The 22,711-nt window shown below is 43.6% G+C and overlaps 1 protein-coding gene across 1 annotated transcript in view; it reads right to left on the bottom strand.

Moving 5' to 3' along the window:
- Positions 1-22,424, bottom strand: part of LOC124774034 (UPF0764 protein C16orf89 homolog) — a 57,237-nt gene extending 34,813 nt beyond the window's left edge. The window contains exon 1 of the mRNA XM_047249450.1: positions 22,171-22,424. Within this exon, the coding sequence (XP_047105406.1) occupies positions 22,171-22,357 (187 nt within the window). The 5' untranslated portion in view covers positions 22,358-22,424. The remainder of the gene's footprint in view (positions 1-22,170) is intronic.
- Between the last annotated feature and the right edge of the window lie 287 nt (positions 22,425-22,711).

The following is a 22,711-nucleotide window of genomic DNA, read 5'->3' as shown; positions in this document are numbered from 1 at the left end:
GGCGTCGAATAAAAATGGCATACACATCCAACCAACACTTTGACATGTTGCTGATGCTCGGCGAATGCCGACGTGATGCTAATGAAGCAGCCACTGCGTTTGCTGTGAGACATCCTGGTCGAGAAGTTCCGGATGCCATTACGTTCTTAAGTACTGAACAACGACTTCGGCAAACAAGTGGTTTGAGAAGGCGCGGCGGTAACAGATGAAGAGCAGGGAGAAGTGAAGAGATGGAGGTGTTTATTGTAGATGCAATACACCAGGATCCTCGTTTCAGCCTACGAGACGTTGCCGCATTCACTGCTATCAGCCTTATTTATGCCTGTGTGGCATACAGTACAGGGTCACAAGTTTCACCCGTACCACCTGTCAGCAATGCTGTTTGGCGAGGATTTCAACCGGAGAGTTACTTTCTGCAAAGGGACCTTGGATAATTTCACTCTGGACGCCTTACAAGAAATGGTGCAGTGAACGTCATAATACGTATTACTGGGCCATAGAAAATCCTAGGTCGGTATGTTCCGTCGATCAATAACGGCCATTACTGCTTGTTGTGGAATTATTGGGGATAAAATCATCGGTCTATACAACTTCGCAGAGAGACTGACAGGTGAGTTGTACCGACCTTTCATCGTCGAAATTTAGGTGCTGCCTTTGAAAATGCCTATCTAGACACTGGAGGTCGTATGAGGATGCAGCACTATGGTCACCCATCCTGTTCTGTGCGTGATATTGTGCAGGAACTGGACAACGATTCCTTGGAAGATGATTGGGGTGCCGAGGTCCTCAGGAATGGTGTGTACGTGCGACCGATTTAACACAAGTAGATTTGTTTTTTAGGACATATCCAAGGAGTCGTGTTTGTATCACCGAACTCACAACCACAAATGACTTCAGATGACACATCGACGAAGCTTGTCGCTCCGTGGCACCGTCGACGTTACGTCTCGTCAGTAGGTCATTTAGAGGACGCATTGCGTTGTGCACTCAGAAACACGGGCTCACATTGGAATACCTAGCTTACGTCAACATTCCGCCACCAGAACATTCATCTGCGCGTAGCCAAGTATTATGTACAGCATGTTGCATCCACCCCTAAGTCTCTGAAAGTTTCTAGTTCCCACGCGATAGAAATGTGTTTTAAACTGATTTGTACAGAACTGATTTAAATACAGCAGCTACATAATAGGAAAAACTAATGTTCTCTTTAAAAATTGTGTCTGGTTGCTGTACGAGGCGTTTTTTTTAAGTAAGTACAGTTTTGAAATTAATAAAAAGGCGTGCTGAGATATCTAAAAAAAATGTGTGTGAAATATTATGGGACTTAACTGCTAAGGTCATCAGTCCCTAAGCTTACACACTACTTAATCTAAATTATCCTAAGGACGAACACATACACCCATGCCCGAGGGAGGACTCGAACGTCCGCAACGATCTGCCGCACAATCCATGACTGCAGCGCCTTAGACCGCTGAGATATCTCAATAATTTTATTTTTACACGAAAGCCTGTACCTTGATCTACTTTTCTACATAATTTCCGTTAATACTGAGGCACTTGACATAACGTTGTAGCAGTTTTTGAATACCCTCCTCATAGAAGTCTGCCGCCTGACTTGTTAACCACTGTTTTGACTTCGTCATCGTCTTGAAGACGCTGACCGCCCTGTGCAGGGACAGATGGTAGTCACTGGGCGCAAGATCGGGGCTGTACGGAGGATGATCTATAGTTTTCCATCGAAAAGATGTGATGAGATCTTTGGTCTGATTCGCCACATGCGGACGGGCATTGTCTTGCAACAAAACGATGCCCTTGCTCAACTTCCATGGACTGTTGCTTTGATTCTGGTGTGACGTAGGCCACCCATGTTTCATCACTCGTAACAATTTGGCTTAAGAAATCATCACCGTCGTTGTGGTACCGCTCAAGGAAAGTCAATGCACTGTCTAAACGTTTGGTTTTGTGCACATCCGTCAACATTTTCGGTACGCAACGTGCGCACAGTTTTCGGTAATTCAAGTGCTCGGTCACAATGCCATACAAAACAGTACGAGAAACATTCGCAAAGTCTTCCCGCAAGGAGAAAATCGTAAAGTGTCTCTTTTCTCTCATCTTATTGTCCACTTCCTGCACAAAACTTTCATTAAGGACCGAAGGACGCCCAGTCCGTTGTTCATCATGCACATTTGTGCAGCCATCTTTAAATGCTCTCACCCACTTTCTTACCATTCCGTGACTCATAATTTTTTCTCCGTAAGCTGCACAGATCTCACAATGAATATCGATCGCCTTTAGGCCTTTAGTACTAAGAAATCTTATAACAGCCCGTACCTCACAGTCGGCGGGACTCAAACGATTGTCGGAGGCGTCTTAAACACTCAGTACACAACGTAAACGAGGAAGAATCAGACTGTAATGGCGTCAGTGCGTAGATTAAGGTACAGGTTTTCATGTAAAAATAAAATTATTGAGATATCTTAGCACGTCTTTTTTTAATTTCAAAACGGTACTTACTTAAAAAACACGCCTCGTAAGTCTCTGGAAAATAAATCAATAAACTATGTTCATAGCCCCGCAGAAAGTGTAACGTTTCATATGTGGACCCACCACAATAAATTTTCCTGTCACCTATTATTTTGTAAGTTACAGGGGCATACGTGTCATCTGAAACACCCTGTATATAACACACAAACGTTTACAATGACGTACGCCACAAATCGGTAACGTTAGCTGAAAACATCTGAACTTATATCCACTTCATTAAATGTGGAAGTCTGCTGCCTGGTTACTGCTGTTAAAGGTAAGAGAAACTGTTAGAAAAAAACTGTTAGAAATGGTGAAGGCCATGTGCTGCACTGTCTCGGAAAAGCTATTAGCGTGAAATGCGTCGTTCAGGCGGAAGACCGCAGACGATTTGTCGCTGTTAATGTCTGCAGATGTTGACGTCCTTCAGACTTTCCCACAGGCTCACAGACGTGTTTGGGGCCTCAGCCCACAGCAGGTCGCTTAGCATTGACTATAGAAATATATGGCCTGTAAGGAATTGCTCGACCATTGTGCACTATTCCCTTTAACCCCCTACGCACAGTCACTGTGGTAGCTGGACCGCTGGTAGCTCTTTGGAACTCACTAATGACTCCTTCCGCTGATTTCACGCAATTTTTTTACCACCATCCTCCGCAACGCTGATCGATTCCTGTGCGTCAGTGCGTGAGAACTGCCTCGTCTTGTTACAGATATGACTGCTTCTTCTCGTTTCCACTTAACAATCACGCCACCAAGAGTCGACGTGGGCCTAAAGAAAAGGGCTGAACTGTCTCAGATGAATTCGTTACTCAAGTTATATCCAATGACTGCTTCACACACGAAGTCATTACGCTCTCCTCACGAATCAGTCTGCTGTTACTGCTTCCCTACTTGGGTTGTCATCTGTGATGTGTAAAAATTAAGTGTATTTGCTGTTAACGGTAGGGAAAAAAATACATCAAAATAAAGTATTTTTAACTTCGGTTGATTCTTCGTTTAAAAATATATTTTTTTATTGCGTTAGCAGTGTTTCACAAATAATTGTCACTTGTAAACTGAGTCACAGCACTTTGCGGTTTGTATTTAAGTGACGTCGAGTAAATAATTCGTTTTTATAAAATTCAGAGACGAATGATTTTTACATTGTTGTTATTGTATAATTTTTCTACGAACTGAAATATACTTGCAAGAAAATTGCTGCTGAAGAGAGGAGATAAAATATGCAAAGTCACGTATACATTTTCAGCTATTCACGATTTAGTGAAGAATAAGTTAAAAGATTGAGTTTATATTAACCGGAAATTAATGGACTGTGTAAATTTACGCCCATGTAACGATAGCAGCTACCTTTTTTATACGCATGTACAATATATCGCGTGTCGTATAAGCAATAGTTACAGCACGCCGTATATATCCCGACTTGCCTGGTTGTAGACACAAGGCGTGAATTTAGAATGCAGACCCAAGACTCGGGTGCCAGCAGGTGTTACGGTGATACATGGGCAGCTTTGCTATTCATTTCGAGCTCTCCGCAGAGTGAACTAGAGGCGGGAACGAATCAAGCTGTCGCTGAGGTAAGAGGCAATTGCACTCGAGAGTCAGTCGTGGTAAAATTTTCACAGCGATTCCGGAGGAGCATCGATCTCTCGTAAGAATTCAACGCACAAGCATATCAAGCGGACCTTTCTCGTAGTTACACGCCGATAATGTTGTTTAGGAAGTAATAATAAATGGAATAAAAGTAATGGGGAGTCATTTTTAAGCCATAAGCATGTGTGTTAAGCAACGTTTTTGGCGCCGAATGCACCATCAGCTTTGTTGAACTATAGAATGTGAAGGTTTGTGTGAATATAAGAGTAACTTAGGAAATTAAAGAACACGTAAAATTTAAAAAAAATACTCAAACATATCTACGCTTCTGAAAAAGTTAATGCGTTCCTACCAAAAAGGAAAATAACAAATTTTGTGAGACACGGTTGTTCCAAACAGTCAGGGTTAAAATTGTATACTGTAGATGATAGAGAATCCTCTCCAGAGTATGTTGAGGTAGGAAGTAAGTATCTGAAATTAGTATTTCAAGCGGTGTGACTTCCTAAAGGCCTATGAGTAATTATTCTAGGGCTCATGTCAGTATATTACTTGCGTTTCATAACAAACAACTGCCTGCAACAGTGGTATTTTTGAAGAAACAATAGACAATGTGTAGATCATAAGTTTTTCCAGGGCGATTCCATGCTCACATTGGTGACAGTAATGCAACCATTACACCTAGCCCAAACAGAGAAAGAGCGTATTGTAAATCCAGCAATTCAATTTATATCACAGATTCTGACGCTGATGAAATTACAAACCGAATGACCGCAAACACAGCTCGATTACATTTATGTTAAGTGAGTACTGTAACTTAATATACAAGTCTCTCCCAGTAAAACAATAATGCGTGAAGTGTGTCGTGGACTGATTGGACTATCAAATATTTGACTATCAGAAATCACTTTTATCAAAAATATGATGTAGAAGTACATACAGGCATATCTACATCTACAGCTGCATCTACATACTTACTCCGAAAGCCACTGTACTGTGTGTGGCGGAGGGTACGTTGTACCAGTACTAGTCATTTCCTTTCCTGTTCCACTAGTAAATAGAGCGAGACAAAAACGTCTACCTGTATGCTTCTGTACGGGCCCTAATTCCTCTAGTCTTTGCTGTCCTTACGCGAAATGTACGTTGGCACCAGCAGAATCGTTCTGTATTCAGTTTCAAGTAACCGTTCTCTAAATTTTCTCAGTAGTGTTCCCTGAAAAGAACGTCGCCTTCCCCCCCCCCCCCCCTTCCCCCCGCTCCAGGGGTTTCCATTTGAGGTCACGAAGCACCTCCGTAATATACGAATGCGTAGCCTCTCCCCGATGTTATTCAATCTGTATATTGAGCAAGCAGTAAAGGAAACAAAAGAAAAATTCGGAGTAGGTATTAAAGTCCATGGAGAAGAAATAAAAACGTTGAGGTTCGCCGATGACATTGCAATTCTGTCAGAGACAGCAAAGGACTTGGAAGAGCAGTTGAACGGAATGGATGGTGTCTTGAAGGGAGGATATAAGATGAACATCAACAAAAGCAAAACGAGGATAATGGAATGTAGTCGAGTTAAGTCGGGTGATGCTGAGGGTATTAGATTAGGAAATGAGACACTTAAAGTAGTAAAGGAGTTTTGCTATTTGGGGAGCAAAATAACTGATGATGGACGAAGTAGAGAGGATATAAAATGTAGACTGGCAATGGCAAGGAAAGCGTTTCTGAAGAAGAGAAATTTGTTAACATCGAGTATAGATTTAAGTGTCAGAAAGTTATTTCTGAAAGTACACTCCTGGAAATGGAAAAAAGAACACATTGACACCAGTGTGTCAGACCCACCATACTTGCTCCGGACACTGCGAGAGGGCTGTACATGCAATGATCACACGCACGGCACAGCGGGACACACCAGGAACCGCGGTGTTGGCCGTCGAATGGCGCTAGCTGCGCAGCATTTGTGCACCGCCGCCGTCAGTGCCAGCCAGTTTGCCGTGGCATACGGAGCTCCATCGCAGTCTTCAACACTGGTAGCATGCCGCGACAGCGTGGACGTGAACCGTATGTGCAGTTGACGGACTTTGAGCGAGGGCGTATAGTGGGCATGCGGGAGGCCGGGTGGACGTACCGCCGAATTGCACAACACGTGGGGCGTGAGGTCTCCACAGTACATCGATGTTGTCGCCAGTGGTCGGCGGAAGGTGCACGTGCCCGTCGACCTGGGACCGGACCGCAGCGACGCACGGATGCACGCCAAGACCGTAGGATCCTACGCAGTGCCGTAGGGGACCGCAACGCCACTTCCCAGCAAATTAGGGACACTGTTGCTCCTGGGGTATCGGCGAGGACCATTCGCAACCGTCTCCATGAAGCTGGGCTACGGTCCCGCACACCGTTAGGCCGTCTTCCGCTCACGCCCCAACATCGTGCAGCCCGCCTCCAGTGGTGTCGCGACAGGCGTGAATGGAGGGACGAATGGAGACGTGTCGTCTTCAGCGATGAGAGTCGCTTCTGCCTTGGTGCCAATGATGGTCGTATGCGTGTTTGGCGCCGTGTAGGTGAGCGCCACAATCAGGACTGCATACGACCGAGGCACACAGGGCCAACACCCGGCATCATGGTGTGGGGAGCGATCTCCTACACTGGCCGTACACCACTGGTGATCGTCGAGGGGACACTGAATAGTGCACGGTACATCCAAACCGTCATCGAACCCATCGTTCTACCATTCCTAGACCGGCAAGGGAACTTGCTGTTCCAACAGGACAATGCACGTCCGCATGTATCCCGTGCCACCCAACGTGCTCTAGAAGGTGTAAGTCAACTACCCTGGCCAGCAAGATCTCCGGATCTGTCCCCCATTGAGCATGTTTGGGACTGGATGAAGCGCCGTCTCACGCGGTCTGCACGTCCAGCACGAACGCTGGTCCAACTGAGGCGCCAGGTGGAAATGGCATGGCAAGCCGTTCCACAGGACTACATCCAGCATCTCTACGATCGTCTCCATGGGAGAATAGCAGCCTGCATTGCTGCGAAAGGTGGATATACACTGTACTAGTGCCGACATTGTGCATGCTCTGTTGCCTGTGTCTATGTGCCTGTGGTTCTGTCAGTGTGATCATGTGATGTATCTGACCCCAGGAATGTGTCAATAAAGTTTCCCCTTCCTGGGACAATGAATTCACGGTGTTCTTATTTCAATTTCCAGGAGTGTATTTGTATGGAGTGTAGCCATGTATGGAAGTGAAACATGGACGGTAAATAGTTTGGACAAGAAGAGAGTAGAAGCTTTTGAAATGTGGTGCTACAGAAGAATGCTGAAGATTAGATGGGTAGATCACATAACTAATGAGGAAGTATTGAATAGGATTGGGGAGAAGAGAAGTTTGTGGCACAACTTGACCAGAAGAAGGGATCGGTTGGTAGGACATGTTCTGAGGCATCAAGGGATCACCAATTTAGTATTGGAGGGCAGCGTGGAGGGTAAAAATCATAGGGGGAGACCAAGAGATGAATACACTAAGCAGATTCAGAAGGATGTAGGTTGCAGTAGGTACTGGGAGATGAAGAAGCTTGCACAGGATAGAGTAGCATGGAGAGCTGCATCAAACCAGTCTCAGGACTGAAGACCACAACAACAACAGTGTCTGTCCTAAAGAATAGCCATCACGTGGAATCCACATCTGTGATAGATATTATGTAAACTGAAGGTGGAGGGGGAATAAGGAAAGGAGAGGAATGGAACTAATGAGATCAGCTGCATCGGGAGTTCATGCGGAATCAGTAGTGACGAGTGAAAAAAAATGTGCCTCACTGGGACTCTAGCCCAGGATGTCCTGCTCACTGCGCCACCCGGACACAAACTTCATCGCAGCTGCGCAGACTGTCTCGGAACGCCACCCAGCGCCACCTATCCGCTGTCCCCGTCCACGTCCTCCGTGTTCCCCAATTTTAGATTTCCGTCTGAGGTCGAGCGTAAATGTGCACCCGCCCAGCGAGGTGAATCATTTATATAGTGTGCCGAGATATTCCGCACAATTGCGATAACCACTGTTCCTGGGTGGTGCAGGGGTTTAGGCAACTGCCCATTAATGGGGGATGTTGACGAAATTGACCAAAAATGTCAGTTTTCAATTTATTTTTTATTTGTTAGTACAACTCGTGTACAGTATGTTCCCATAGTTTCAATGTTGAAAATTAATTAAAAGTGTGACGTGGCCTCCCTGCCACGCCCACAGTTTGAAGCAGCACTTCAATACCAGCTCAGCGAACAACGATTCTGTGTATTACTTTCAACCAAACATGGGCGTGATGCATCTAGAAGGCCGTGATACAAACTCTTTGGATTTATAGATTATCTTTGGCCGATCCTGCACTTCTCAAAAAGTATGATGATGGTAAAACCCAAAATCCAAATGAGTCTCTAAATTCACTCACAAGGAAACGATGCCCTAAAAATACATTTGCATCTGCTACAGTTGTCAGATTCGCAACTTATGATGCAGTTATTGTATTTAATGATGGCAACGTCGGGAGTATGAAGGTATCAGAAAGAATGGGCTTCAAGATAGGAAATTTTACTCAAAACATCCTGTGAAAAATAAATTTACAGCGCGTCTCTGCAGCTGAAAAGTCAGTCGAAGACTTGGGAAAGGAAAGAAGACAAATAACAAGAAACCAGAAGAGAAGCCTTGAAGGGAAAGACGACCCAGAGTACAAATGTGGTGCCTTCTGAAAAAGTGACATAAGGAAAAAAGTTAGGTTGAACTTTAAATTGCGTTTTGTGAAAAGCTTGTTTTTTAAAGTTTATGTACATTTTCCTCAGATTCTATGAATGCTAGAGTTATGAAATTTTGTACGCATATTTCTGTAAATCTAATAAACGTCGTCTCATGAGAAAATTTTGAAATTCTGATTGCAAGCTGAGATATGGGGAAAGGTGCTTAGTATTTTGCATGAATTTAAAATTGTACTTGTGTGATTATAATTTAAAAAATATGAAAATCTCCTATTTCACCTATTCCAAAAACCTCATGAGAGAAGCCTACAACATATAAAGAGATGAAACAGAGAAATTTTTGTAGAAATCTCTCGAATACTTTCTGAGAAAAAGGGACATACATTATTTTTTGAAAATAAAACTTCAAATTTTATTTTAAAAAGTTGAATATATATAATCAAAGGATTTTATATGTAAGTGTGTTAGTTTCATACAAAGAGTGATACAAAATTTTAATTCGACCAGGCGCGGATCCCAAAACCCGAGCAGTACTCAATTATGGGTTGCACTAGTGTCCAATATGCAGCCTCGTTTACAGATCAACAACCGTTGCCTGAAATTCTCCCAATGAACTACACTGAAGAGCCAAAAAACTGGTACATTTACCTAATATCGTGTAAGGTCCCCGCGAGCACGCAGAAGTGTGGCAACACGACATGCCATGACTCGACTGGTGTCTGAAGTAGTGCTGGAGGGAATTGATACCATGAATCCTGCAGGGTTGTCAATAAATCCGTAAGATTACGAGGAGTTGGAGATCTCTTCTGAACAGCACGTTGCAAGGCATCCCAGATATGCTCAATAATGTTGTTCTCTGGGGAGTTTGGTGTCCAGCGGAAGTGTTTAAACTCAGAAGTGCGTTCCTGTAGACACTCTGTAGCATTTCTGGACGTTTGGAATGTCGCATTGTCCTGCTGGAATTGCCCAAGTCCGTCGGAATGCACAATGGACATGAATGGATGCAGGTGATCGGACAGGATGCTCATGTAAGTGTCGCCTGTCAGAGTCGTATGTAGACGTATCAGGGGTCCCATATCACTCCAACTGCACACGCTCCACACCGTTACAGAGCCTCCACCAGCTTGAATAGTCCCCTGCTGACATACAGGGTCCATGGATTCATGCGGTTGTCTCCATATCCGTACACTTCCATCCGGTCGACACAATTTGAAACGAGACTCGTCCGACCAGGCAGCATGTTTCCAGTCATCGACAGCGGAATGTCGGTGTTGACGGGCCCAGGCGAGACGTAAAGCTTTGTGTCGTGCAATCATCAAGGGAACACGAGAGGGCCTCGGTTCCGAAAACCCATATCGATGATGTTCCGTTGAATGGTTCTCACACTGACACCTGTTGATGGCCCGGCACTGAACTCTGCAGAAATTTGCAGAAAGGTTGCACTTCCGTCACGCTGAACGAATCTATTCAGTCGGCATTGGTCCAGTTCTTGAAGGATCATTTCGCGGCCGCAGCGATATCGGGGATTTGATGTTTTTCTGATGATTCCTGATATTCACGGTGCACTCGTAAATGGTCGTACGGGGAAATCGCCACTTCATCGCTACCTCGGAGACGCTGTATCCCATAGCTCGTGCGCCGACTACAACATCACGCTCAAACTAACTTAAATCTTGATAATCTGCCATTGCAGCAGCAGTAACAGATCTAACAACTGCACCAGACACTTGTTGTCTTGTATAGGCGTCGTCGACAGCAGCGCCGTATTCTGCCTGTTTACATTTCTCTCTACTTGAATACGCATGCCTATACCAGTTTATTTGGCGCTTCAGTGTATGATTTCAATGACTCACAATTGGAACCTGTCAACTCATGTGAGTTCCCTGATGTCATACTTTGTAGGGATATGAAATGGAACGGTCACTTAGGCTCAGTCGTAGGCAAAGCACGTGGCAAACTGTGTTCATTGGTAGACCAGCGAAATGCAACCAGTCTGCAAAGGAGACAGCGTACAACAAACTCGTGCGACCCTTGGTAGGATATTGCTCAATTGAGTGCGAACCATTCGAAATAGGAGTAACAGGGGATACTGAGCCGCGAGGGATTAGCCGAGCGGTCCTAGGCGCTGCAGTCATGGACTGTGCGACTGGCCCCGGCGGAGGTTCGAGTCCTCCCTCGGGCACGGGTGTTTGTGTTTGTCCTTAGGAAAATTTAGGTTAAGTAGTGTGCAAGCTTAGGGACTGATGACTTTAGCAGTTAAGTCCCATACGATTTCACACACATTTGAACATTTTGGGGGATATTGAACGGATGCAAAGAAGGTAAACACAAATGATCAAGGGTTCATTTGACCCATGGGAGAGAGTCACGAAGATGCTGAAAGGACTGAACTGGCTGTAGCTTGGGATGGTGCAAGCTACCCCGATAAAGCCCACTTAGAAAGTTTCTAGAACCGACTTGAACTGTTAAATCTAGGAATATACTACAGCACGCTATGTATCGTTCCCCCACGGATTGCAAAGACAAGATTAGACTAATTACAGTACGCACAGAGGCATCTAAGCAGTCATTTTCCCTGCTGTCCGTACGCCAATGTAAAGGGAAGAAAACCCTTATAAAGAGTACAATGGGACGTACTCTCTGCTATGCACTTCATATTGATTTATTGAACGTATATGTAGATGTAGATGGCGATATACATGAATTTATTTACTTCTCTTTCGTATCAAACAAAAATTATGTTTTCCTGTTCAGTTGCAGACATAAAAGTTTTAAGCATATTTATCGGTAGCTCAGATGGTAGAGCACTTGCCCGCGAAAGGCAAAGGTCCCGAGTTCGAGTCTCGGCCGGGCACACAGTTTTAATCTGCCAGGAAGTTTCATATTAGCGCACACTCCGCTGCAGAGTGAAAATCTCATTCTGGAAACATCCCCCAGGCTGTGGCTAAGCAATGTCTCCACAGTATCCTTTCTTTCAGGAGTGCTAGTTCTGCAAGGTTCGCAGGAGAGCTTCTGCAAAGTTTGGAAGGTAGGAGACGAGATACTGGCAGAAGTAAAACTGTGAGGACTGGGCGTAAGTCGTGCTTCGGTAGCTCAGATAGTAGATCACTTGCCCGCGAAAGGCAAAGGTCCCGAGTTCGAGTCTCGGTCGGGCACACAGTTTTAATCTGCCAGGAAGTTTCATATCAGCGCACACTCCGCTGCAGAGTGAAAATCTCATTCTGGAAGTCCCATCGTGCTCAGAGCCATTTGAACCAGTCACTTCTTCAGACTTTCGCCTCTAGCTAGTGCTGTAACGGAAGTTTATATAGGATGTTTCAAAAAGAATGACCTGATTTTGGACTGTAATAATTAAGAAACATGGGACGTGCGAGCAAGGAAATAAGTGTGTTTGAATCAACGTGACCGAAAGTTTGATAAAATCGCCGTCATATGTCAGTCAATGTGTCTTTTCAGTTTACAGTAAGTCAAGAGTAAGATGGCGTCCGCTCAACAGAAATCGTTTTGTGTGTTGCAGTTTGCAAAGACTGAGTTAGTGGTTTCCATCGAGCGTGCTTTTAATAGGCACTGATCCAACTGCATCCAAAAACATTCGTCGTTGGTATCGCCAATTTGAAGAGACTGGATGCTTATGCAAAGGCAGGAGTCCCGAACGATCTAACACTTCTTTTGAGCAGAGACCACGAAAGTCTACTCACCGCGCAAGCAGAGAACTGGCAATGCCTCATATGACTGTATGGTGTGTATTAAGGCGTCATTTGGTGTTTAAACGGTACAGAGTACAATTAGTGCAAACTCTTTCGGTTTGTGGACTCCTGCGTTCTTGGCGTCGCAAGATCGCTAGACATGACCTCATGCGGTTTTTTCCTGTGGTGATGTGTCAAGGAAAGTGTGTTCATCTCCCCTTTACCTCGTTGCATAGAAGAAGTGAAGAACAGAATAACAGCTGCCATAACTTCTGTAAAAGCAGATACAATGTGAAAAGTTTATGACGAATCTGACTATCGTCTATATTTTGTTCGTGCTGCTGATGGCAAACACATATAGTATTCGTTTTAGCGTAGCTATAACTTTAAGATTTTCTGAGTATTTTGCAATTATACCACGTTTGTTGTATGTTTTTATCAATAAATATGGGGTTTTGAAATCAGCTCTTTCTTTTTGAAACACACTGTATTTTCTTACTTCTTTTTTAAATTATGGCATTCACTTTTTATGTCATGCAGTCAATTTCTGTCATTACACAAATTACTCTGAAAAATTAAGATGTTTTCAAATATGGAAACATGTTCAAAGGTGTAATATTACCATGCACCTAGGAACAAATTTTCGGTCGAAATTTAAAATTGTTGCAGTCAAGAAAATCTTATCAATGCTACGATTTACTGCTCTACCTGTTTCATTATTCTTCTGCTACCACACCAATAATCACTAAGTTAAGCGAAAGTAAGTAGAAGTAAGCTGTCTATAGCAACCACTTATAAGTTAAATATGTTTCGAAACAGAAGCTATTGAAAACTAATACAATGTCCATTTTCAAGACAGGTAAAATTGTTAAGACATTGTTCAAACTCAAGCATCACATGTTGCTCGATAAAAGACCTTCTTCTGTTTCAAGGTACAAGGTGGAGCGTGACCCAGAAAGTGTGGCTAACTGCTCTCATGTTATATAAATAGTTCTAAAAAGGCATAGCGTTTTTCTCATCATAAACTCCTGCACCAGAAGAATTAACAGTATATTCCAACAGTTTTATGTATTGTACAGCAGTTAAACGTGTAGATCGTAAAATACTTACAGTTGCTATGTACAACACAACCTCATGTCTGACAACAACAGCCGGCCGCGGTGGTCTAGCGGTTCTAGGCGTGCAGTCCGGAACCACGCGACTGCTACGGTCGCAGGTTCGAATCCTGCCTCGGGCATGGATGTGTGTGATGTCCTTAGGTTAGTTAGGTTTAAGTTGTTTTAAGTTCTAGGGGACTGATGACCACAGATGTTAAGTCCCATAGTGCTCAGAACCATTTGAACCATTTTTTCTAACAACAACAGAACATGTAGAGGAAACGGTGGTAAGTGCTTATGGTGGTCTCTACTGTGCATTCTTTCCTATGACAGTAAAATCACTACATCTACATCTACGTGGATACTCTGCGAATCACCTTTAAGTGCCTGGCAGAGGGTTCATAGAACCACCTTCACAATTCTCTATTATTCCAAACTTGTATAGCGCGCGGAAAGAACGAACACCTATAGCTTTCCCTAGGAGCTCTGGTTTCCTTTATTTTATCGTGGTGATCGTTCTCCCTATGTAGGTCGGCGTCAGCAAAATATTTTCGCATTCGGAGAAGAAAGTTGGTGATTGGAATGTCGTGACAAGATTCCGTCGCAACGAAAACCGCCTTTCTTTTAATGATTTCCAGCCCAAATCCTGTATCATTTCTGTGAAACTCTCTCCCATATTTCGCGATAATACAAAACGTTCTGCCCTTCTTTCAACTTTTTCGATGTACTCCGTCAGTCCTATCTGGTAAGGATCCCACACCGTGCAGCAGTATTCTAAAAACGGATGGACAAGAGTAGTGTAGGCAGTCTCCTTAGCAGGTCTGTTACATTTTCTAAGTGTCCTGCCACTAAAAAGCAGTCTTTGGTTAGCCTTCCCCGCAACATTTTCTATGTGTTCCTTCCAATTTAAGTTGTTCCTGATTTTAATACCTAGATATTTAGTTGAGTTTACGGCCTATATATTTGACTGATTTATCGTGTAACCGAAGTTTAACGGGTTCCTTTTAGCATTCATGTGGATGACCTCACACTTTTCGTTATTTAAGGTCAACTGCCACTTTTCGCACGATTCAGATAGCTTTTCTAAATCGTTTTGCAGTTTGTTTTGATCTTCTCATGACTTTATTAGTCGATAAATGACAGCGTCATCTGCAAACAACCTAAGACGGCTCCTCAGATTGTCTCCCAAATCGTTTATATAGATAAGGAACAGCAAAGGGCCTATAAAACTACCTTGGGGAACGCCAGAAATCACGTCTGTTGTACGACTTTCCGTCAATTACTACGAACTGTGACATCTCTGACAGGAAATCACAAATCCAGTCCCATAACTGAGACGATATTCCATAAGCACGCAATTTCACTACGAGCCGCTTGTGTGGTACCGTGTCAAAAGCCTTCCGGAAATCCAGAAATACGGAATCTATCTGAAATCCCTTGTCAATAGCACTCAACACTTCATGTGAATAAAGAGCTAGTTGTGTTTCACAGGAACGATATTTTCTAAACCCATGTTGATTGTGTGCCAATAGACCGCTTTCTTCGAGGTTATTCACAATGTTCGAACGCGATATATGTTCCAAAATCCTGCTGCATATCGACGTTGACGATATGGACCTGTAATTTAGTAGTCTGAAGTAACGTCCAAACAATATCGTGTGTTTCTAGGTACACTATCCTCTAGGTACAAAACTTACTCCTACTTATTTCAGAGGAAAACACAATCTGTTTCCAAGACCAAAACATTTAGATCTATTTTTAAAGCTCTTAACAAGAGCCCAAGGAAAGGCAACTAATGTCTGGGAGTAGGGGGGGGGGGGGGGGCGGTTGCGATGGATACGTCGCTTGTGTGAAAAAATATTTTCGCACCAGCCCGCAATGGTCGGCAATTTGTCCGGAGCACCATGTCAGCTTAGAGAACGGTAACCATCTGATTCTCGCCGCAGCAAACACGAGCTTATTTGTGAAATCTCTCATGAAGGATTCGCGTTGTTGCGCAACATCACACACTGGCTGCTTTCTGTGAACAAAGCGTATGGCGATAAAGAGGCAGTGAGTGCAATACTGCTGCGCTGTTGCGTGGATGAACACAAAAGTAGTCACACAGTAAAAGAATCGTGCGGAATTAATAAAACTGATGTCTCATGTGACTCTTACAGTCGTAATTAGACTCATTCGGAACATGCAGCCGAATCAGATAGCCAACTTACTCCTTTATTTTGTATAGCTTGTGACCCATGTCAATACGACGCTTGTAAGTCCAGAACAACACAAAGAGTCATATCCTGTCTACAGAGGACACTTTCCGTCGAGACGCTCACTTCCAGTACACTGTACCCAGTCTTGTGGATCAAACGTAGCATCCGCAACCAAAAAAGCAAATACCATATGCGAGCGAATTTGGGTACTGGCTGAAAAAAACAAGAAACGAAAAAGAGAATTAAAAAGTCTGCAAGATTAGTGTCCGTATGATGATAACATGATTAAATCATGTCAAAAAATATTTCCGTATCGATTAAAAGAATTTTTACGGCAGATAACCTTGGTTGGCACTGCTACTTCTGATATTTATTCGCATTTAATTTTACAGACTACACCGTTACTTGTAGCGATTGTTGATTTCTAACCGGCAAATACTAGAAAATAACGCAATTACGAAGTACGCTGCAGCACAAATTCCCGGGAATAATCGTGAAACAACATTTAAACCCATTAGAGAACTTTGAACTATTTCTTTGAATATGGCCTCATACGTTACATAATTATAACGCTGATATTTTAGTGGTGTTGTTTTCAACATATCTCTTCAGAAGTCGTTTATTATTTCCAGCTTGTAAGTCACTTTACTGCGTAGCACATACCTCTATATAATTTACTTCGTTTAATACACAAAAATTATTCAGCTGTCAGTTCAACCTGTAATGTTCAAGTAGTAGACGATTCAATATTTTGAATAATGGAAGTATTAAATGTGACACAGTAGGAATAAATAATTTGTGACTATAATTGGGCGAACTTTTTACATCACGATAAGTGCTGTTGTTAATGAGCAGTTAGCGAGTTCATGCTGCAATTGAGGAAGTTAGGCACCTGCTCACATTATGTAAGGTCGTGGAGAGAGATTCGTTTATAGCTGTGTGCAAGGCGCTTCAGACACGTCCGTGTAAACTATTCACTTTTTATTCGTGTTAAATGCGAATGTTGCTAGAGAGAAGAATTTTATAAGAATAGAGTGGACGCTGACTCAAATTATTGATGAACACTCATAATGGCAGGCGAAAATATAAAACCTTTTATTCAGTGACTGTATTGTCAGTGCTGACCAGCACAAGCAGGAATCTGTTTAGACTGACTACACAAGTTGTCCTATTCTCATACAGCGTCTCGCATTCCGGAGGTTCGGAGCTCGAATCCCTCTCCATGCATCCCGATTGATTTATCGTGGTTTCCCGTATCTTTTAATACAAATACTGACATGGTTCCGCTGAAAAGAACATAGCCGATTTCCTTTCCCATCGTTCTCCTATCCGACTTTGTATTCTCTCTGTAACGAGTGCGTCGTCGGGGGTGTTAAAACCTACCTGTACCGCCATTTCCTTTCATCTTACGTGAAATAAAACGTAAGTCGAATTATTCTTATGTTATAACAATAGAAGGACATTTAAAAAAAATCATAAACGTCAGAAAATTTCGGCTCAAATGTAAAAAAGAATCACCAAGGGGATGACCTCAACCATTCCTACCAGTGTGGATTCCGAAAATATCTGCCATGCGAAACCTAACCTGCGCTTTTCTCACACGATTACTTGAAAGCCTTAGGTTAAGGGCCGCGCGGGACTAGCCGAGCGGTCTTAGGTGCTGCAGTCATGGACTGTGCGGCTGATCCCGGCGGAGGTTCGAGTCCTCCCTCGGGCATGGGTGTGTGTGTTTGTCCTTAAGATAATTTAGGTTAAGTAGTGTGTAAGCTTAGGGACTAATGACCTTAGCAGTTAAGTCCCATAAGATTTCACACACATTTGAACATTTTTTTAGGTTAAGGCAGTTAGTATTTCTTGACTTCAGAAAAACATTTACTCAGCACCAAACCTAAGCTTTTCATCGAAAGTGCTTCGTGTGTGGATATAAAGCGAAATTTGTAACTGGACTGAAAATTTGTTGACAGAGTGTACGTAGCTTGTTATCTTGGATGAAGAGTCGCCGGCAGACGTAAAAGTAACGTCACAGTGTGCCCCAGGGAAGGGTGTTGGGGCTTGTTATTCGTGCTGTATATTTTAGCTGCACAGCTGTAAAAGTGCACAAATAGTCAGTCAGGCTATGACTACAGCTCACACAAATAACTGGATGTAACAATTTGTATGGATGTGGAACGGAACTATCATTTAGGCTCAATCGTTGGTAAATCAGGTGGCAGACTTCGGTTCATTAGTGGAATACTGTGGAAAGGCAATCAGTCTGCAAAGGAGATTGCTTACAAATCGTTCTAGACTATCGCTTAAGTGTATGGAACGCATACCAAATGGGAATGACGAGGGCTGTTGAACGTACACACAGAAGGGCAGTGCCAATGGTCACAGGTTTGCTTAAATCACATGACAGCTTCATGGAGATGTAGGAGAACTGGGAGACTTCAAGACAGATGCCAACTGTCTCGTGAAATCCTACCTGCAAATTTTGAGCAACCAGCTGCTTCAGGTAAGGAACCAAGGAATATACAATGAGGTTACAATTAAAGTATCGCTATTACAGAGGACTCCCACGAAAAACCAGTGATCAAAGGACAATGAAACTTCGTGGAAACATGTGTAAGGACTTGCCGAAGTGAAATAACGAATACACCATTGAAAGAAATACATTTTCATTTGTATGTGAAAGAGTAACTCTGTTAACTGCGTATCATGTTTACGTTTAAGGTTGGTTACAAACTTTGCAGAATGTTGCGACCACGATGGCCTGGATCCACACTAGAGTTCTTTCGTAGCACTTTTCGAACTGAGGATCACGGAATTTTCAGTTGCAGTGACGAAGCTGGAAGATCGTACATTGCGTCCAGCATTCTCAGCCATAGCAACAGCAACTTCTTCAACGATTTGTGGCGCAGTCCGCCGTTGGCCTCTCCCAGGAGCAATTCCCAAATCGGCAGTTAACTCGGACTTCTGAATGTTCTTCAACCCCGTGCGGAAAGAGGGTCTCCCCGTGTTCCTTTAATGAGTCTATACTCGCGAAGAGCACCGGTAGTATTACTATTGTTTTGATAAAAAAAGCCCCACGAGTAAAACCCTGCTCGCATTGTCCAGACCAGTGTTGGCTGTCTGCAACTGTAATGCACGCTGATGCTTGTTTCAACCCTATGTCGCCGTGCCAGTACTGGCACCTAACCGCAAGTCATAACATAAACTCTTCCAAAAACGCAAATCCTGCAGCGCTCAGTCTGAACATCTTTCCTATAAAGGTGGTTCCATCTACACTGGCTCAAGCAGCGAAAGTTTAATTATAACCACTCTGTGCTATAACCCCCTACGTGTCGCGTAGGCCAGGCTGGTTACACCACACACAGATGCGTTTCAGTAGTCATTATTCCCGCCTTCCATGCGCGGATGGAACGGAAAAAAGCCTTAGTAATTGGTGGAGCGGGAAGTGCACGCTGTATTGCAGAGTGTAGGTGTATATGTAGAGGTGTTGCAGTTATGGCAAAAATAAAACTGTACCGAAATATTTTTTCCACATTTCGAGACAACATAATCTAAACAGCAACAAGATTATTTGTGGTAAGATTCGCTCCAAAGAATAAATTTAAAAAGTCAAAGTACTGTCGTCAGACCTGAAAAATAGGTTGTAGCCGGCCGCTGTGACCGAGCGGTTCTAGGCGCTTCAGTCCGGAACCGCGCTGCTGCTACGGTCGCAGGTTCGAATCCTGTCTCGGGCATGAATGAGTGTGAAGTCCTTAGGTTAGTTAAGTTTAAGTAGTTCTAAGTTCTAGGGGACTGACGACTCAGATGTTAAGTCCCATAGTGCTCAGAGCCATTTGAACCACGGAAGATATCGTCTTCACGGAAGTATAATGCCATTAAATGTCCAAAAATGCATATACTCGTATTGTTTGTGATAATTATAAACACAATTTGATAATTTACAGTAAATAAGTTACATTTATGTACGTAGTTAAGTTTCTGTGTGCTAACACTGAAACGTCCCCTTTGAACAATTATACAATACTGTGCTTATACTGACATAGAATATTTTTAGCGCAACGCAATCTGACTTTCAAAAATCCCTGCAAAAGAATAGCCCTGAGTAACATTAAACTATACCTTTCAGAAATCACTTACCTCACAAAAATCTTCATTACTCGAACTACGACAGTACAGCGAGCGCCACTACTGCCAGCTAAATAAAAGATTCAAACTACGGAAGGCACTAACTACTGATAGGGATAGTTAGCAAATGAAAGATATTAATAGAGAACAAACAATGTATTTACCTTAGTATCATCAAAAGTCATAATATATAAGGCTGTTTAGGTTTTTTTATTGGTGGCGCCACCTCTGTATGAAAAACGCTGGCTGTGCTGTGTGCAGTCTGTGGCTGCTTTGCATTGTTGTAATAATCGCCATTGTAGTGTTGGGCAGCTGGATGTGAGCGGCGCGTGGCGTTGGGCAGTTGGAGGTGAGCCGCCAGCAGTGGTGGATGTGGGGAGAGAGATGGCTGAGTTTTGTAATTTGTCATGAACTGCTATATATATTATGACTTTTGATGATACTAAGGTAAATACATTGTTTGTTCTGTATTAATATCTTTCATTTGCTAACTATGCCTATCAGTAGTTAGTGCCTTCCGTAGTTTGAATCTTTTATTTAGCTGGCAGTAGTGGCGCCCGCTGTACTGCCGTAGTTCGAGTAATGAAGATTTTTGTGAGGTAAGTGATTTCTGAAAGGTATAGTTTAATGTTACTCAGGGCCATTCTTTTGCAGGGATTTTTGAAAGTCAGATTGCGTTGCGCTAAAAATATTGTATGTCAGTTTAAGCACAGTCTTGTATAATTGTTCAAAGGGGACGTTTCAACACCAAGGAACATATATAAAATGTATCGTATATAACTTCACTTATATACGTTTCTTATAGATTCTACGTGCTTTTATATGTGTTTCTTGCCGCTAACACAACTTCCTATGTACATAAGTGTCATTCATTTACTACAAATTATCAGTCTGTGCTTTTAATTGTCATACAAATTATGTACATTTTGGACATGTCGCATCATTATGGTTCTATGAAGAAGATATTGACGTCTTCTAAATCAATACTAACAGTAAGTAAGTCTCTGCAACACACTTCTTATAGTTTACATAAATGCATGGCCAATTTCTACTGATTTATAATATCCCAAATTTTTTAAGTTTCAGAAGATGACAGATTAATCTGTTGAAACCGGTAAAGTGACAGAAAAAGATAACTGTGCAATTGACGACGGAATTTTATTCTGAAATACTTACTGCGAATATGTTAGAGAAACAGCAGGAGATATGAATCACAAGTTCTTCGCATTTACCACACTGGACTCGCATTCGGGAGGACGACGGTTCAAACCCGCGTCCGACCAACCTCATTTAGGTTTTTCGTGATTTACCTAAATTGCTAGAGGCAAACACCGGGATGATTTTTCGAAAGGGCACGGCTGATTTCCTTCCCTAATCCGAGCTTGTGCTCTCTCTTTTATGACCTTGTTGTCGATGGGACGTTAAACGCTAAACTGCTCTTCCTCCTCCTCTTCGCATTTACACTCTATGAAAATCAGCAGACGGATTTTTTGCACTGTTAATAAGTTATCATCAACCACTAGCTACCGTTATAGGAATTCTCCTTCGTCGAAATACAATAGTATTTTTTTAAGAAAAGCTACGACGCTTCTGATTAAATGTAACTGTGGTGTCACCGCCAGACACCACACTTGTTATGTGGTAGCCTTTAAATCGGCCGCCGTCCGTTAGTATACGTCGGACCCGCGTGTCGCCACTACCAGTGATTGCAGACCGAGCGCCGCCACACGGCAGATCTAGTCTAGAGAGACTGCCTAGCACTCGCCCCAATTGTACAGCCGACTTTGCTAGCGATGGTTCACTGCCTACATATGCTCTCATTTGCAGAGACGATAGTTTAGCATAGCCTTCAGCTACGTCATTTGCTACGACCTAGCAAGGCGCCATATTCAGTATTTACTGAACAGACAATATTGTGAATCATGTACCGTCAAGAGTGACGTTCATCATTAATGGATTAAAGTTAAGTATCAAAATAATCACGTCCGCCTTCTGAATTCTAATTCCTTGTCATGTTCCAGACCACACGTCAGTATAGTCCTTTCCTCCTCACGCCAGCCTGCGTGAGCAAAAATGCGTGCGTTTCGGCCTCCACTCGTAACACGGTGTTGGCTCTTCTGCCAACCCAACAGTAACCTTACCTTCCAACATACTATAACATTCCTAAAACACAAGGCGGTGGCTGCGTAACCAGCAGTAGGAAAAAAAGGGGACTCTTTGGTGTGCAGACAGCTTACCGTCGGCTATGGCGACGGCGAACACGGAGTCGAGGAGCGCCTGCGACTGGCCCTCCAGGTAGGCCAGCGCGTCGGACAGAGCCAGCAGCGCCCGCTGCTGCAGCTCTGCCTCCGGCGCCGCAGCACCCGGCTGTAGCAGCAGCAGCAGCAGCGGCAGCAGCAGGATCGGCGCGCTGCGCGTCTGCATGGCTTCTGAGGGCGGCCGGCCACCTGCCGACACCTGCGGCCGAGGCAGACGTGTCTTCTGTGCGCAGCCGCCTCCTGCGCAGCCCTGCCAGTGACGTAGGCACGCGGCAGCCGGCGCACACTTGGGTACACCGAAGACGCCGTATAAACAACACCGTGCTGCAGTATAGCTTCGGAGACAACTCACGGGTGATACCGACTGCGCGCAGACACCAAATTTCACCTGCTCTTGAAGTGGTCAACTGCGCTTTCGGCCACTTTTCGAAATAGCTGCACTGTGGATGCTGAAGTTAACTGCAAGCGGGGGAAAACCCAAGGTCGCACTGCAGCAAATTCCTTCCCATTTTCAGAGACT

Source organism: Schistocerca piceifrons, chromosome 2 (genome assembly GCF_021461385.2).
Source record: "Schistocerca piceifrons isolate TAMUIC-IGC-003096 chromosome 2, iqSchPice1.1, whole genome shotgun sequence".
NCBI classification, from domain to species: domain Eukaryota; kingdom Metazoa; phylum Arthropoda; class Insecta; order Orthoptera; family Acrididae; genus Schistocerca; species Schistocerca piceifrons.
This window is presented reverse-complemented; position numbering and strand designations above follow the sequence as displayed.